General features: G+C 44.0%; 1 protein-coding gene across 1 annotated transcript in view; it reads left to right on the top strand.

Moving 5' to 3' along the window:
* The window catches only part of smad3b (SMAD family member 3b), a 109,917-nt gene extending 95,067 nt beyond the window's left edge, over nt 1-14,850 (top strand). The window contains exons 6-9 of the mRNA XM_080214347.1: nt 806-1,018; nt 7,002-7,139; nt 9,321-9,465; nt 13,718-14,850. Coding sequence (XP_080070473.1) covers nt 806-1,018; nt 7,002-7,139; nt 9,321-9,465; nt 13,718-13,841 — 620 coding nt within the window. The 3' untranslated portion in view covers nt 13,842-14,850. The remainder of the gene's footprint in view (nt 1-805; nt 1,019-7,001; nt 7,140-9,320; nt 9,466-13,717) is intronic.
* The last annotated feature ends 3,004 nt before the right edge of the window (nt 14,851-17,854 follow it).

Here is a 17,854-nt window from a genome sequence, read left to right as displayed (position 1 = left end):
ATAGAAACATAAGAGATTGGAACAAGAAAAGGCCATTTGGCCCTTCGAGCCTGCTCCACCATTCATCATGGTCATGGCTGACTGTCCAACTCAACAGTCTGATCCTGTTTTCTCCCATAACCTTTGAAACCCTGCAGGAGTTCCATCCATGATTAACATCATTAGGTCTCATACTTGTTACCTGTGGGATCTTGCTATGCATGAATTGGTCACTGCATTTTCCTACCATCTCTTTCCTCTTTTATGAATGTTCTTTCACTGCAGCTGATCAGATTGAGGGGAGGGAAGTGAGTGTTCGCTGGGATTGTTCCCAATGATCAATAAGGAACAAGCATGAATTTAAGATGATCATAAAATGTTACTAAAAGGGGAGATTAGAAGATAAATATTTTAGACAAAGAAAGATGCATATTCATAATTTCTGTAAAATCTTTAAAAAGAGGATTTGCTGAGTGAGAAAAATAAATATTATTAGTTGTGGGGGAGATAGCAAGCAATTGTATTGTCCTGGATGACTTGTGGATGTAGGTTAGTGCAGACTGGATGGGCTGAATGGCCTTGTTTCTGTATCATTGGGTGGTAGTTGTTTGAGACTTCATACTCCTTGTTTGCTGGCTTCCTGACTGTGAAGGTGAATATTGGTAACAGTGAAGAGCTTAGTGCAGCTTGTGATCAGGACAATAGTAGAGTTACTACAAATTTGGGTTTTGAAACTTGAGCTTTGAAGGAGAAAAGCAGCCAGTGCATTTATTTGAAGATTCCATCTGTTACGTAAATGTTTTGCTTTTCTCTTTTTTTTTTGCAGACCTACAGCCGGTCACCTACTGTGAGCCAGCTTTCTGGTGCTCCATCGCTTACTATGAACTGAACCAGCGAGTGGGAGAGACTTTTCATGCTTCGCAGCCCTCTCTCACAGTAGATGGCTTCACCGATCCATCCAACTCTGAGCGCTTCTGCTTGGGGCTGCTGTCAAACGTGAACAGGAATGCAGCAGTGGAGCTGACAAGAAGGCACATTGGTAACAGACTAGCTCTTGTAATTCTTCCTGATGACTTTAGAATGATGCCCACAATACACACAGTGCACATTGATAATGCTTTATTCCTGACTGATCTCCCACCCTCGCAACCTCGAGCTAGAGCTCATCCCAAAACTATGTTGCCCCACCCTGATACGCACCAGTGAGAGGTGGTGGCATAGTGAGTGCACAGTGGTATTGTCTCTGGACTAGTAATCCAGAGACCCGGGGTAGTGCTCTGGGGACCCAGGTTCAAATCCCGCCATGGCAGATGGTTGAGGGAAGGAAAATCTGCTGTCCTTACCTGGTCTGGCCTATCTTTGACCCCAGAGCCATGGTAATATGGTCGACTCTCAACTGCCCTCCAACTAAGGATAGGCAGTAAATGCTGGCCAGCCACAATGCCCATGTCCCACAAATCAGTAAAGAAAAAGATGGTGAAATTTGAATTTGATAACAATCTGGAATTAAAAGTCTACTGATGACCATGGTAAAAACACACCTGGTACAATGACGCCCTTTAGGGAAGGAAATCTGCCGTCTTTGCCCAGTGCGGCTTAAAGAAAAAACAAACTTCCATTTCCCAATCACCTATGTGCTCACTGGCCTACACTGGCTCCTGATCTAGCAATATCTTGATTCTGAAATCCTTATCCTTGCATTCAAACCTCTCCATGGCCACACCCATACTATCTCTGTAATCTCCACCCCTTCCATTACTCCAGTTCTGGCCTCTGTGCAATCCTGATTTATTTTCTCTCCCATCTTTGGCGGCTCCAGCTTTAGCTGTTGGTTTCACTCCTAGTCTATCTCCTTAAAAACCATTTCTTTGACAAAATGTTTGGTTCACCTGTCCTAATATCGCCTTAGTCAGACACAACCGACTCAAAAACAGCCTCTTCCCTCCTGCCACTAGACTTTGGAATGGACCTACCTCCCACTAAGTTGATCTTTCTCTACACCCTAGCTATGATCGTAACACTATATTCTGCATTCTCTCCTTTCCTTCTCCATGAACAGTATGCTTTGTCTGTTTGGTGCACAAGAAACAATATTCTTTACAGTACACTAATACATGTGACAATAAATCAGATCAAATCTTTGGGATGCTTTACCATGTTGCAGTTTCTGTACAAATGCAAATTGTAATTGCCGCTAAGGAATGACCGTTACCTCAGTAACTTTATGGTTAAGGGTGGATTCACACTGTGGTTTCAGCTTTGCACCAGTGCTAATCAGTGAGTGTAAACCAACAGTAAAACCTGAAATGACTCCACAGCACAACAAAGTGAGGTTCCTTATTCTGGGGAGCTCGTTCTTCTCTGCATCACGATAACATTAGGTCCTGACTCTGGTTGTGATAACTGATCTGATTTATTATTGTCACGTGGATTAGTATACAGTGAAAAGTATTGTTTCTTGCGTGCTTTTCAGACAACATACCATTCATTGAGAAGGAAATGAGTGAGTACAGAATGTAGTGTTACAGTCATAGCTAGGGTATAGAAAAAAAATCAACTTAATACAAGGTAAGTCCATTCAGAAGTCTGACAACAGCAGGGAAGAAGCTATTCTTGAGTTGGTTGATACATTACCTCAAACTTTTGCACCTTTTTCCCAACAGAAGAAGGTGGAAGACAGTATGTGTGGGTGCATGTGTGGTCTTTAATTATGCAGGCTGCTTTTCCAAAACAACGGGAAGTGTGAACATGTCAATGGGTGGGAGACTGGTTTGTATGATAGACTAAGCTTTGTTCATGACCCTTTGTAATTTCTTATGGTCTTGGGCAGAGCAGGAGTCATACCAAGCTGTGAGACAATCAGAGAGAATGCTTTCTATGCATCTGTAGAAGTTGGTGAGTTATAGCTGACATGCCAAATTTCCTTAGTCTTCTGAGAAAGTAGGTAGCATTGGTGGGCTCTCTTAACTATAGTTTAGCATGGGAGGGACCAGGACAGGTAGTTGGTGATCTGGATACCTAAAACTTGAAGCTCTCGACCATTTCTAATTCATCCCCATTGATGTAGACAGGGGTGTGTCCTCCACTACACTTCCTGAAGTGGATGACAATCTCCTTCGTTTTGTTGACTTTGAGGGAGAGATTATTGTCGTCGCACCAGTTCACCAGATTCTCTATCTCTTTCTTGTACTGTGTCTCATCATTGTTTGAGATCTGACCCACTACAGTGGTGTCATCAGCAAACTCGAAAATCGATTTGGAGGAGAATTTGGCCACACCATCAGAGGTGTATAAGGAATATAGTAAGGGGCTGAGGACACAGCCTTGCAGAGCACCACTGTTGAGGATGATCATGGAGGAGGTGTTGTTGCCTATCCCTAATTGCGTTCTGTGAGTTAGGAAGTTCAGGATTCAGTCGCAGAGGGTGGAGCTGAGTCCAGGGCATGGAGTTTGGAGATATGTTTCATAGAAATAATGGTGTTGAAGGCTGAGCTGTACTCGATAAATAGGAATCTCACACAGATGTCCTTGATATCTAGGTGTTCCAGGGTTGAGTGCAGGGCCAGGGAAATGGCATCTGCTGTAGATCTATTGCAACGGTAGGCGAACTGCAGCGTTGAGGTGAAGTAAGGTCACCTTATGTTTGTTATTTAGGAATGGGTCACACTCCGGTGACTCAATGGATAGATGCTCAGCGCAATCCTGAGTTTCATTGCTGGTTTGCATCATATTACCCAAAATCATCATGTGGCAGGCTTGCTAAGATTAACCCTTAGTACCCCAAATGTAAGAACTAGCAAAACAAATCAGGTCGGGGATCGTACTCCTGAGGATTTGAGTGATGTCCTCACTTAGTAATTGCTGAAGATCAGGCTGTCCTCAGCTGTGATGCACTGGATTGTTAAAAAGTTGGACACTCATTGTCCATGCCCATACACAAAGCATAACTGCCTGAAGGAACAGGGTGGAGAGAGTGGCAACAACACCCATAGGAACAAATCCTAGAAGAATAGAGCGAATGGATGGGAAGCGATATCGGCACATTGAACACTACGGATTCCATCTCTCCATTATGGATATGCTGCCTCTATCCTGAGCCTCCATGCATGCAGTAACTGAGGACATAGATTTTGAGTTCCAGAGGAAGTGAAAGTCCTGCATGACCAGCAGTAAGAGATGACAAATATCTCTGCATAGTCCCCTTCTGCCATGATTACTGTTTTTGCTGATCTACTTCAGTTACTGGTTAAGCAATCCCCCAGCGTTAAAATTCTTATGTTGTTTCAACCCAATGTTTCTAGTGATGTCTACGCTCTTCCAATTCTGGCCTCTTGCATATTTCCAATTTTAATCTCTTCACCAGTAATGGCTGTGCCTTCAGCTGCTGGAGTTTTAAGTTCTAGAATTCCTCCCTCCGTAAACCTCTCCACCTCTCTGCTCTATTTTAGTCTCTCATTAAAGCAAATCTCTTTGACCAAAAAAGTCTGCTGGCCAGCTGTCCTAATATGTCATGTACCTCAGTATCAGATTCAGTTTGCTAACATTTCTGTGAAGTCCTTTGGGGTACATTACTACCTTTAAAGGGAGAATACAACCTTACATTGTCTCACTCCAATATGGTTTATTCTTAATGAATGTCTGAGGCCTAGAAAGCTTCTCAGCTGAATCAAATTACTTGCATTGGTTCAAGAATGTGTTCCACTAGCTCATTCTTAAATTGACTAAAAATGAACAGCCATGCAGTGATGTCCACATCTATTTGAAGGAATAATAAAATATTGACTTGGGATATTTATTTGACAAAGGACAGGGAGTTCGTCTAGACTTCTGGCCAACATTCCACCTTCAACCAATATCTCCAATAAAACATAACTGGCCTTCAAATATATAAATTAAGGTTGCTCCTTTCTGTTTGTGTCATTGGACAAGTCAACTGCACCATAGAATAGAATCCCCACTGTGCACACGGAGGCCATTCAGCCCATCAAGTCTGCACTGATTGTCTGATAGAGCATCTTACCCAAGCTCATCCCATCCCTGTAACCCACATACTTAGTTCATTAATTCCCCCTAACCTACACATCTTGGGACGCTTACGGGGCAATTTAGTATGGCAAATCCACCCAACCTACAAAACTTTGGACTGTGGGAGGAAACCGGAGCAGACATGGGGAGAATGTGCTAACTTCACACAATGACCCAAGCCGGGAATCGAATCCGGGTCCCTGGCGCTGTGAGGCAGCAGTGCTAATCACTCTGTCATTGTGCCACCCACAATCCCTCCCTTTCTAATTAAAAATGGGTTATGCTTCTCTAAGGGAACAGAACTCTCACCAGCGTTCTTCCTGTTGTTTAATTTTATACTTTACAAGTACTGACTGGAGACAAGCTGTGAAGAAACATTTTGTGCAGAACTCCTGTGTTGGCATGTGAGAGAAGCAGAGAATTACTGGTAGATCTCCTATTTAACTGTGTCACAAGACAACAGGAGGTGACTAGGAGATGCTGTTGCATGGATGTATTGAGAAAACCTTCCCGTTAGACACACGTTTATCAGAACTGTTGAGAACAGAACAGATCAGGCAACAGTTTGCAGATTGAGAATCAAGAGTTCTGTACCTGAAACATCATAGCATCACTACAGTGCAGAAGGAGGCCCATCAAGTCTGCACCATTTCTCCCAATGGAGCATCTCGCGTTTCCCCCCTCCCCTCCTGCCCCTAACCTGCACATCTTTGGACTGTGGGACGAAATCCACGCAGAAACTGGGAGAATGTGCAAACTCCACAGTCACCCAAGGCCGCAGTTGAATCCCAGTCTGCCACCGTGCCGCCCAATTCATCTTGAGCGTAAAGAGTAAAGGTGATTAAAAGTGTCAAGCTATTGTCTGCCTCAGACACAGGGTATGGTTAAGAAGTACTTTATATCAGAAGAACGCATTTTGTTTAATTGCCTTTTTCTGTTACTCCATTCCCCTTTCTCATTCTGCAGCTCCTCTGATTATGGGACATGTAGGTGTTCTGTCTTGTGACTGTGGAAATACAGCACTCGCTGTAGTAGCAAAAGCCCGGTTATTAGAATAACAGGTCCAAAGGTTGGTTGGCTCTCCTGCCCACGTTAGCATGGTCTGTTTAGATAGTAGTGACTCGTAGGCTTGCTTATCAGATTGGGGTCTGAGGAGCAGACAGCTGCTGAGCACAGAAGAGTATGCGCCCATTGCATGTGTATGTTTAAGGACCTGACTCTGGGGTCAACACAATATGGCCAGCTGCAGACAAGGCCAGGTGAGAGGTCCAAGCCCAGGAGTTCAGGCTCTGCCACTGAAATTAAATCTGTATGTGTGCATTCTTCCAAAGATAAGGGAGTCTAAAACTAGAGGGCGTAGGTTTAAGGTGAGAGGGGAGAGATAGGGAAGAGTCCAGGGGGGGTAATTTTGGCTGGTGAGTGTCTGGAACAAGCTGCCAGAGGCAAAAGTAGAGGTGGGTACAATTTTGTCTTTTAAAAAGCATTTAGACAGTTACATGGATAAAATGGGTATAGAGAGATATGGGTGAAATGTGAACAATTGGGATTAGCTTAATGGCCTTTAAAAATAAAAGGGCAGCATGGATAAGTTGGACCAAGGGCCTGTTTCCATGCTGTAAACCTCTAAGTTTTAGTCCAACTGATTTATTTGATAGTAAACTCACAAGCTTTCAAGGGGACTCCCTCTTCGTCAGGGCGTAAACCTCTATGACACTTGAGAGGACTTAAGGACTTTTTTTAAAAAATTGCAGATAGCAGAAATGTGTTTATTTCTTATCTCACTTCAATTTCATTTTACGTTGTTCCAAATGTTTAATTATCAACCCTATATTCATAGTTTATTCAAGTTTGCATAGTTGCATTTGATAGCAAAAGGGTTATATTTAATGAGCTCAGGTTCTTTAAGGACACACTGTTTAATATGGAGGAATGCTGAAAAGGTCCCCTGGGTTGCCTTAGTTGTGTTCTTGACTGCGCATGTTTCCTGTGTGTTCCAGGCAGAGGAGTCAGGCTATACTACATTGGTGGAGAGGTCTTTGCTGAATGCCTGAGCGACAGTGCCATCTTTGTTCAGAGTCCAAACTGCAACCAGCGCTACGGGTGGCACCCTGCAACCGTCTGTAAGATCCCACCAGGTAACTGCGATGGAGTGGATTTCATGTGCTATGGTCTGTTAAATGGGAAAGGAAACTTGTGTCGATGGTGAAAGCAGGGGAGAGGGTGGCACAGTGGGTAGCACTGCTGCCTCATAGCACCAGGGACCCGGGTTCAATTCCAGCCTTGGGTGTCAGTCTGGGTGGGGTTTGTGCGTCTCCCTGTGTCTGCGTGGGTTTCCTCCAGGTGCTCCGGTTTCCTCCTAAAATATGAGAGTTAGGTGGATTGGCCATGCTAAATTGCCCCGTAGTGTCAGGGGGACTAGCTAGGGTAAATGTCTGGGGTTATAGGGATAGGGCCTGGTGGGATTGTGGTCAGTGCAGACACAATGGACCAAATAGCCTCCTTCTGCACTGTATGATTCTACGAGCACTTTCTATTCACTATATTTCCCCATTGTTTATTCGTAACTATTCTTCATAGAATCCCTACAGTGCAGAAGGAGGCCGTTCAGCCCATCAAGCTTGCACCGACCAAATCCCACCTGCATTCCCATGTATTTATCCTGCTAATCCCTCTGACACTAAGGGGCAATTTAGCATGGCCAATCCACCTAACCTGCACATCTTTGGATTGTAGGAGGAAAAACAGAAGGGAATCCCACAACACCAGTGTAAAGTCCAAACAGGATTTATTTGCAGCAAAAGCCGCAAGCTTTCGGGACTGCCTGTCCCTTCGTCAGGTGGCTGGGAGTTCCCAGTCTGTCCCGAAAGCTTGCAGCTTTTGCTACAAATAAATCCTGTTTGGGCTTTAAACTGGGGTTGTGGAATTTCTTTCTGTTTTACCCCAGTCCATTGCCAGCATCTCCACATCATGACTGTAGGAGGAAACCAGAGCACGTGGAGGAAACCCATGCAGACATAGGGAGAATCTGCAAATCTCAACTAGACACATACCCAAGGCTGAAATCCCTGGCGCTGTGAAGCAGCAACGCTAACCACTGTCCCACCCTTAAAGGGCGTGTTCTTGCATAGAAATATGACCTGACACAGAATTCTAGCCTGATGCTTGTAATGTAAGGCAGAGATGGCCTCGAGTGGGGCACAGTCCTTTGTGAAATACATATTTTCCTATTCTTTGCGAAGGGGCAGTGACTTTGATGTAGGCCATTTGTTCCTGAGTACCAACAGGTAATAACTGGCACAAATGTAAACTCAATCCATCTCTTAATTTGAAATGAGAATGGTTTTGTAATACACCATAGCCCTTGAGGTTTCTGATGCATTCCCTAACGGGGAAACTACTGAACACCGGTGGCACAGTGGTTAGCACTGCTGCCCCTCAGCGCCAGGGACCAGGGTTTGATTCCAGTCTTGAGTGACTGTTTTTGCGGAGTCTGCATGGATTTCTTCTGGGCGCTCTGGTTTCCTTCCACACTCCAAAGATGTTTAGGTTAGGTGAATTGGTCATGTTAATGTGCTCCTTAGTGCCCAAAAGATTTTCATTTGGTTTGATTTATTGGAGTGTCAAGGTGGCACAGCGGTTAACTCCGCTGTCTCACAGCTCCAGGGGCCTGGGTTTGATTCCAGGCTTGGGACTGCATATTGGAATTTGCACTTTCTCCCCGTGTCTGCGTGGGTTTCCTCCCACACTCCAAAGATATGTGGGTTAGGTTGATTGGCCATGCTCAATTGCCCCTTAGTGTCCTGGGATGCATAGGTTAGAGTGATTAGTGGGGTAAATATGTGGCGTTACAGGGATAGGGCCTGGGTGGGATTGTTGTCACTGCAGACTTGATGGGCCAAATGGCCGCCTTCTGCACTGTGGGGGTTCTATGATTAAATGCTAAATTTAAAAGCAAGTGGTTTGATGGTTTATATTATTTAATAACAGTTTCCCAGTGGTGAGTTGCAGACTGGATTCAGCTGGCCTATAAGTGGAATAACAGTTATGCAGGAACAACAGACTAGAAGCAACAGACTAGAATTTAATCAAGGGGTTAGATGCTTTATTACTGGAATAACAGTTACCCAAGAGTGAGCTACAGGTTGGCACTCAATCAAGAAGTTTAGATGGTTTAAATAGGCAAACACAAGGACTTGGCAGGGAGCTGCAAGCTGGAATCAGGGTGGTGGGGTTGAAATTCTGTGGGCAGAGATGGCAGTTTTTTGGCAAGCACTGTATATTCTGATCTGCAATGAGTTTGCTCTCTCCCTTAACAGGATGCAACCTCAAGATCTTTAATAACCAAGAGTTTGCAGCCCTGCTGGCTCAGTCAGTGAACCAGGGTTTTGAAGCCGTGTATCAGCTGACCAGAATGTGCACAATCCGAATGAGCTTTGTTAAAGGCTGGGGAGCAGAGTACAGGTATTGTTTACAATGTTCAGTGCCAAATGTATCACAGCCTGTCAATAATGTAGGGCTCTGGCAGTGAAGGGCATTAGGCGCTTCAGACATTTGCGATCATGTTGGTTCGCACATCTTGTGACACGAGCAAGAGTCTCGGTGTTGAGTCGAGAGAGCAGGTGGTGTGAATGCTCCACAGGGCCCTGACAGTTCCGGGGATGGCTGACTGCTCCGTTTGCAGGACGGGTGAGAGTCTAGTCCAAGGCTGTGTTTGCGTGGCACTTGCTGAAGCCAGTGTATGGTGGGGGATGGGCCTCGCACTTTGCGTCTTTCTGAGGCTGCAATATTATTGAATGGTTCTACTAATGCCACCGGCACCCATGGGGCAGGTTTCTCGTAGATGTTGGCAATCCCTAAATACACTTTGCTTTCATGACTGATCTACTTAAAGAATAAAAGAACAGCAACATAAAATTACTGTATGCTATATTTCCAAAACAACCTAAATCAACACAATGATGGAACCGAGCCTAAACCTTTTGACAGTCATGCCTTCAACTGCTTGGGCTCTAAGCTCTGGAATCTCCTCCCTAATCCTTTCCATATTCCTTTCTTCCTTTCAAGGTGCTTCTTTAAACTTGCCCCTCGGAGAAACTTTTAATCAGCAGTCTTGATATTTCCTTAAATGGCTTTGTTGGTCGCCCATGAAGTGCCTTGAAATGTTTCAAGACCTTAAAGTCGCTGTGTGTAAAAGTATTTACCTAACAGATCAGTTGGATGTAAAGCTGTCCTGTGTCTGTGCAACCCACTTTACATTGCTGGATGTTCAGTTCATCAGCATCCAGTCTTTGGAGGAAAAGGGGAGAATACTTCTGTTACATTACACTGTGTAATTTTGCACAGTAATGTCTCCAAATTAGCTTGGTAATTCAAGATATATATTTCTTTTTGCACATTCGTGTTTAGTGGACAGGGGGGACAGCAGCAGCTCTGATTTGCCTCTGATTAGCAACTCCCACCCATTCTCCAAATCCACCAGATGTTTGGAGACTTTGCTGGTTCTCCCCACATTGAAATAACAGCCAAACTCCAAAAGCGCTGGCTCCTATCCAGCTCAATAATCACAACCAGATGCTAAATACACTCGGAACTTGCACAAACAAAATCAATGTTGCCCTCGAGCGTCCACTGAACATTTTGAATGAGGACTGAGAAGGTGAAAGGGGGCGGGGGTGGTGCTGCTTTGTAATGAAGTGGGGGGAGAAAGAAACAATCATTAATTATTTAGAAAGTAGGCAAACAAATCCTGCAGCAACTTTGGGCATAAACTGAAGAGATTGGTTCCTGTTTTGCTTCTTCCCTCTTTTCTAAGGAAGCTCTGATCAATGCAAAGCCAAATAGTGGTTCATTTTGTTGACTTTTTTTTAAGTCTATAAAACTTCTAAATTATCTCAACCCAGCAAGATCATGGTTTAAAATGTAATATTAGCACACTCATTGAAAACAAAATTGAGCTCCAGCAATATTTTGTTGCCTGTACCATCATCCATGGCAACTCTTCCAGCCTCCATATTCCTGTCGAGTGGAATTTTTATCATAATTCTATTTAGCCCATTTAGTTGGCAGGGCATTGGGGGGACAGCAAGATGGCACAACAGGGTTAGCACAGCGCTGGGGACCTGGGTTTCAATTCTAGGCTTGGGTCACTGTCTATATGGACTTTACGTGTTCTCCCCGTATGTGTGTGGGTTTCCTCCCACAGTCAGAAAGATGTGCTGGTCAGATGCATTCTCACTCTGTGTACCAAACAGGCGCCAGAGTGTGGCGACTAGTTTCACAGTAACTTTATTGCAGTGTTGGTGTAAGCCTACTTGTGACTAATAAATAAACTTTAAGCCTCCAACTTCCTCCTCTATATGGAAAAACCTCTCAATGCCCCTGCTCATTCGAGTGGGATATGGGTGCACATGCAGTTACATGTTGCTGTGTAATTTCAAAGCGATATCAGATTCCACAGTACTTGCAGCCCAGTCTGTGTTTCCCTTCAAAACCGCAAAATAAAGGGGTGAGAAAAAGTAACTGAGAGATGGACATGTTTGACTTTTATTTGTGGGTCCAAAGCCTACTCCAGGATATGATCAAGGTTAAACACATTTTCTCTTACCTTTGGAAGAGGTGAGTGAAGGTCCTGTGGGACTCTTCAAGGACCTGATGTCCTGTTTACTTGCAAAACAACCAGCAAAAGCTAATATAGCCCCAAGAAACATGATTGCTCAAGAACATCTTTAAACATAAGCCCAGGGAATGTAGTCAAACTGAAAATAGTATAGCACCAATTAAGCGGCAAAAGCACCCAACTTTCCATTAATGGCAAAAAGATGCATCTCCTTTCTTTTTCAGAACCTGTGGTTTACTGTGGGTATGTTCTTGTATTCCCTATTGCTAAAGTGAATTCCTAAAATTGTCACCAATTAGTTGTCGTGGTATCACAAAACTACTTCTTTCATTTTACTCTCCTCATCACGTGGGATATTTCCTATTATTGTAGTTCTCACTTTGCTTAGAGTTGCAAACAGTGCTATAAGTGGTAATCCCTGACCCCCACCCATGATAAGATTGGCAACTTAGGTAGCTTTTTTAGTCATTTGTGGGACATGGGCATCACTGGCTGGCTGGCATTTATTGCCCATCCCTGGTAGTCACATTATAGATCAGACCAGGTAAGGATGGCAGATTTCCTTCCCTAAAGGACATCACTGAACCAGATGGATTTTTCTGACAATAGTTTCATGGTCATCAGTGGACTCTTAATTCCAGATATTTTTATTGAATTCAAATTCCACCATCTGCATGGTGGGATTTGACCCCGGGTCCCCAGAACATTAGCTGAGTTTCTGGATTAATAGTCTAGCGATAATACCACTAGGTCATCACCTCCCCCAATACAGGTAGGTAGGCCAAATCCAATACAGGAGGTCGCTGGCTAGTCCAGCATTTATTATCCTTGAGAAGGTGGTGGTGAGCCATCTTCATGAACTGCTGCAAGCACAGTAAGCGATAACATTCTACTAGCTTTGCTAATTACTCAGAGCAGAAGGGCATCATTTCAGATGAACAAAGAAGGTTCATGAAGCCATCTGGAGACTGCACTTGTAGTTTGAGCTCTCACTGATTTTACATGCGAGTGGTGATGCCTGGAACAAAAACCGTGACTGTTTACATGAAAACATGGAGGGTTGGCAATATCTTCTTGCAACTCTTGAAATGGATGCTAAAGTGGAGTTCATGTTGATTCTCCCTTAAATGACAAAAAGGACATACAATTTCTGAGATTATTTTTATTTAATTACAAACTAAGAAACATGATTTCTGACCTATCCTGGAGTCATCAGGTGCCTTGATTGGCTGGACTGATAATCTCCCAAAGTTTGTTGAATCTTTAGATGCTTTCTTTCCATTAGACTTAAATCCATCTGGCCTAGCCAATTGCAGTACAGAAGCTTGGTATTATTAGGTCCTGCATCCCTTTTGCCTATAATTCCTTGATTGTCTGTATGCCTTGTTTGGGGTTGGTTCAAAGTTTAGTGGGGCCAATTAATAGGGTAGAATTTAATTTCCTCACTCTGAGGCCAGTTTGGAGATGGGAGGTGCATTTAAAAGGGTGAATGGGGAATCTGCTGCCTTCCCATCTCTGGCCTGATTTAAGTTTTGAGGTGGGAGGGCTCATATGAAGGCCTTCCCATCAGTCACCATTGAGTTGTTAAGTGGGCTATTAATTAGCTTAAAGTCCTCATCCAGCCACTGCTGGACCCACCAGACTAAAAGCTTTGAAAACAAACTCCATCAGGCTGCCTTAGGGGCTTCTGGGATGCAGGGGTTCCTCCATTCAGAGGCACATAATGCCTGATCAAGGAGGCTTGGTATTGAGATGGCAGGGGTCTGCTGATAGCCCTCTACCCATAATCCCACATATTTATCCTGCTAATACCCTTGACACCAACGGACAACTTAGCATAGCCAATCCACCTAACCCACAAGTCTTTGGACTATGGGAGGAAACCGGAGCACCCAGATGAAACCCATGCAGTCACAGGGAGAATGTGCAGATCCACATAGACAGTGATCCAAGACTGGAATTGAACCCGGTCCCTGGCACTCTGAGGCAGCAGTGCTAACCACTGCGCCCCTGTGCCACCCTTTATGGGTGGGGATAGAGTGTACTTTCCAGGGAAAGAACACTCCATATTTTCTAACCTGCCTTTTGTCTCCGTAGGCGCCAGACAGTGACCAGTACCCCTTGCTGGATTGAACTTCACCTGAACGGACCTCTGCAGTGGCTGGATAAAGTCCTCACCCAGATGGGATCTCCAGCCATTCGGTGTTCAAGCATGTCGTAAAAGATTGGTGTTATCTCAGGGAAGACACCTGTCAAATTTTGCTGGCCGAGTTTAGCTGTTAATTTATAGAAAGGTAAATTAACGACGACTTCTGCAGTGACACCCGGTACCATCATTGCCACTTTCCAATAATAACTATGAGCACTTTCTGTGGCAATGCTGTTTGGAAATATTTACAAGGGAAAACGTAAAATGACGACATACAAAGAAAAACACCAATTTTCAATTTTTTTTTACTGGAGAAAAACTATTGTGTCTTGCCATGTTACCAGATGGCAAATTTGTCAGTGGTTGTCTTGTGCCAACTGTAGGTCTGGCCATTTTGTATTATTTGACTTTTTTTTAGTGTCCTGTCTCTACAACTAGACTGAATAGTACAGTTGCCTGGAGACAAATTGATCTCTCTCTCTCTCTCTCTGGTTTTTATTCTTTAACGTCCTCGTGGAACTTTTGATAAATACGCTTGGGAAGAAGGTTGGTTCCTGCCTACAATTGCCATGGTAACTTGAGCCATTTGTTACACTCGAGAGAGAAATGATTACAACCGTTCTATTCAGGCCTCCTCCTCGCAAAACTCAGTTTTGAACCCACAATGGTTCTGCAGGGCCCCACCGCTGCATGGCAGCAACTGCCGGGGACTGGAGAATGCAACTGCCCTTCTTGGGGCATATACTCATCATCGATGTACTGGAAGCTTATGAATTCTTCTGCCAGTTCTGTTTTTTCCTACTGTATTTCTACTTGTTGTACAAAAGTTTGACTTGTACACTAACCACCCATTTATACAACTTCACTCTTTTCTAGTCAGAGTTGATACAGGTTTCGAGCACTTGATTATAGTAGTTGGCAGCTGTTATTTCTGAATGACCTGATAACTTCTGCATTGGATTCAGTGAAGCTGAGGGATACTCATTTTAGTTAAAGGCGCTATATAACTGCAAGGTGTAGAGCTGTGCAGAGTAGCCAATGTTTATTGATTAAGCATGACTCGAGTTAACTGCACCACCCCCCCCCCCCCCCCCCCAGCATTTGACACCAGTGCCTTTGGTGTCTGCAGCACTTGCATAACATTTGTTAGTAAAAATAGTTGTGCCCAAAAGGCTCGTACAAGCCAGGGTGTTCCAGGATTAGTGTGGTGTTAGCTGATCTCAGAGTGGTGACTATTGGCCCTTTAGTGCCCCTGAGATGTTGTGGAGGACAGATATCATGCTGCTGGGCTTCAGCACTCCTGAAGACAGGGCGGGAGTGCACTGTGAGGGGACAAGGATGGAGCACAGCGCCAATGACGAGACAGCACTGTGACACCCTCAACACTCGCATTCGCTCAGCTCCCACAATTTGGGCAAGTGGAAATCAGCTAGCATCTGTGGAAACTGCAACTTCACAACAAGTGTGTGGCGAAGGGTTAAGAAATTAGGGGAAGATAAATGCAGCATTTTTGAAACCTGGTGTCTTCACTTGATGCCTTTGCAGTAATCATTTTTATTTTCTTTTTAAGTTTTTAAGGGATCCAATTCAAACTTGTAACACAAGCTGTGTTTCTGTCTCTGGGCAGAGTGAAACTTTAGCTGAACTGAAACAATAGAGACGTACCATCAAACATACATTTAAGTCAGTGAAGCAATGCTTTTGACTAATACCAAATTCACTGGTATTGTTCTTCATGCTTTGATATTTATGTTAACAGTGGAAGCCAGTTTGGAAGTAATAATTCCTGCTCCTGGAATGAAAATCAGGAATTAGAAATGCATACACGCACACTAGATCTCTCTGAAGTGGGGTACAGAAACTTAACTTTTATATTAGCATATCATGGGACAGAACCTGGAGATAAAATAGTAAAACAATGTTGGATGATTGCTCTGCCCTACCTATCTTACCCAGATGTTAGTTCTTCTGTGTGAAATATGCACAAATATGAGGGACCTATTATTCCATCACAACTAATTTTATTATGTTGTCTTTGTATGTGTGTAAGGATCAGTGGATGCCAATCCAGAGGGTAAACTAACTGATTGATATTTGCCTGATTTTTAGCTCTGGGGTTTCATAGTGCCCCAAAACCACTTGACCTAGCTGATGTCAATTAATAGCAGAGGTCAGGGATTAATCTGCATCAGTGTCTTGACTTACTGGACCATCAGGACTAAACCTGTTGGCGCAAAACTATTCACAGTGTAGGGCAATTTATTGTAATAGTTTGCTGTTTTAAACTGAACTCTTCTAATTTAACCTGTTCCAGTCACTCCCTTTGGAATTCTGTTCCAACTATTTTCTTAAAGTTCCTAACCTCCTTTGTCTTCATTTCTGCCCCATTTATAAAGAGCACCAAGATGTTTTTAATGTGAGTATTATTGTGTGCATTTCTGTACAAATTTACCTCTGTGGGGATTTTGTGGGGGAAAGGGCCACAGTATATGTAAGTTGGTGTGTTCAGTTGAATGGGGTGGGATGGTTTGGGTAGAAATATTCACACTGGTCTGTTGCCTCACAGTGCTTGTATGGGGAGCATGTTCTCCAGTCTTCTTGGTTTCTGTTGCCACTAGACCAAGGCCTTGTTCTGTCAAGCCTGTGACGTAGCTGGTGTGTAACTGCTACTTTGTATGTAAACAACAGATGCACAGGCATCTTCCCCCTTAAAATGAGGTTGGGGAACTGGAACATCAGGACCCTTGTGGACAACCCCAACAGTGACAGACTGGAACAGTGTACTGCTATCATTGCCTGGGAGCTCAGGAGTTTCAACATTAACATTAACATTGCTGCCTTAAACAAGACCTGGTGAGTAGGGAAAGGCCAGCTCAAGGAACCACAGAGAATGATCCTCGCTTGAAACCGTAACTCTGTTTTCTCCCCACTGACGCTGTCAGACTTGCTTAGATTTTCCAGCATTTTCTGTTTTTGTTTGACTCCAAGTAATTTGCTTTTATCAAGGAACAAGGTAACGATTCTACCTTCTTCTGGAAAGCTAAACCCGAAGGTTGGCATCACCATTAAAAAATTAAGTTGGCTCTCTGACTCCTCTTGCGGGAAGTCAGCGTGTCATGACACCTTGCCTCAACTTAGCCCAGAGGCAGTGCACTAAAGTCCTTAGTGTGTACATCTCCATAGAAATGTGTCCAAATGGGCAACGAGCTGATCCTTCTTGGGTGACTTCAGCTCCAGAGTTGGAAAGGACATAAACCACAACAAGGGGAAATTGGTAGTAAGTGGGTCAGGAAAGTCAACACCAACAGTACTCTGTTCCTGATAAAATGCCTAAAACACAGCCTTGTCATAGCTAACACACCTTGTTGTGACAAAGAGACAAGTACAAGTACAAGGCCTCATGGTAACACAGCAGCCTCTCTCCAAGCACAGGGATCTGCTCGACAACCTTGTTACCTAAGCAAAAGACCACAAGGACTGCCGCTATGACAAGAGCTGCTGATAGCTGGATGAATTACTGTCTAATTTACTCTGTGATCAACAGCATTGGCCCAAAGCACTAATGGCAACAGAAATAATGCTGCAGGAAACTCAGTGCTGAGGAGAGAGACCTATTAAGCCAGTGCTGCCCTGCCAACCTGACACTACCTAGTGAGCCAGATGCAGTGTCCATAGTACTGGTCTGTTTCCAAGGCCTTCATAATTTATCACTTGACCAAGACTGGTTCAACCAGGAGCTGATGAGCTTTAAGCACAAGACTTTTCTGAACCTGGAACAGTAACCCTACTCGAGCAAGTAAGCAGCTCTATAGACGGTTGAGCGCCTGTTAAAAAGCCTGTGACTGAAAGAACAGATGGCAGGTGGTGTAAGTGTAGGAGATCCAGCAGTTAACTGAATCATGAAAATGTGAGGTTTCTTTAGCGCCGGCAAGATCACCTCTGGCCCAAGTACCCAGAATTCTACCACATTGCTGGCTAAGGATGGAGAGGTGCCCATCAAGAACCAGAGGGTCAATCAGTGCCCACTGACCTCATTAACAGAGGCTGTGTCCTCAATTGCACTAGAACATGGTGGAGAAGACCTA

Source organism: Carcharhinus amblyrhynchos, chromosome 28 (genome assembly GCF_965287045.1).
Source record: "Carcharhinus amblyrhynchos chromosome 28, sCarAmb.v2.hapA, whole genome shotgun sequence".
NCBI lineage: Eukaryota > Metazoa > Chordata > Chondrichthyes > Carcharhiniformes > Carcharhinidae > Carcharhinus > Carcharhinus amblyrhynchos.
Note: the sequence above shows the minus strand (reverse complement) of the source record. Positions and strands in the feature narration are given on the sequence as shown.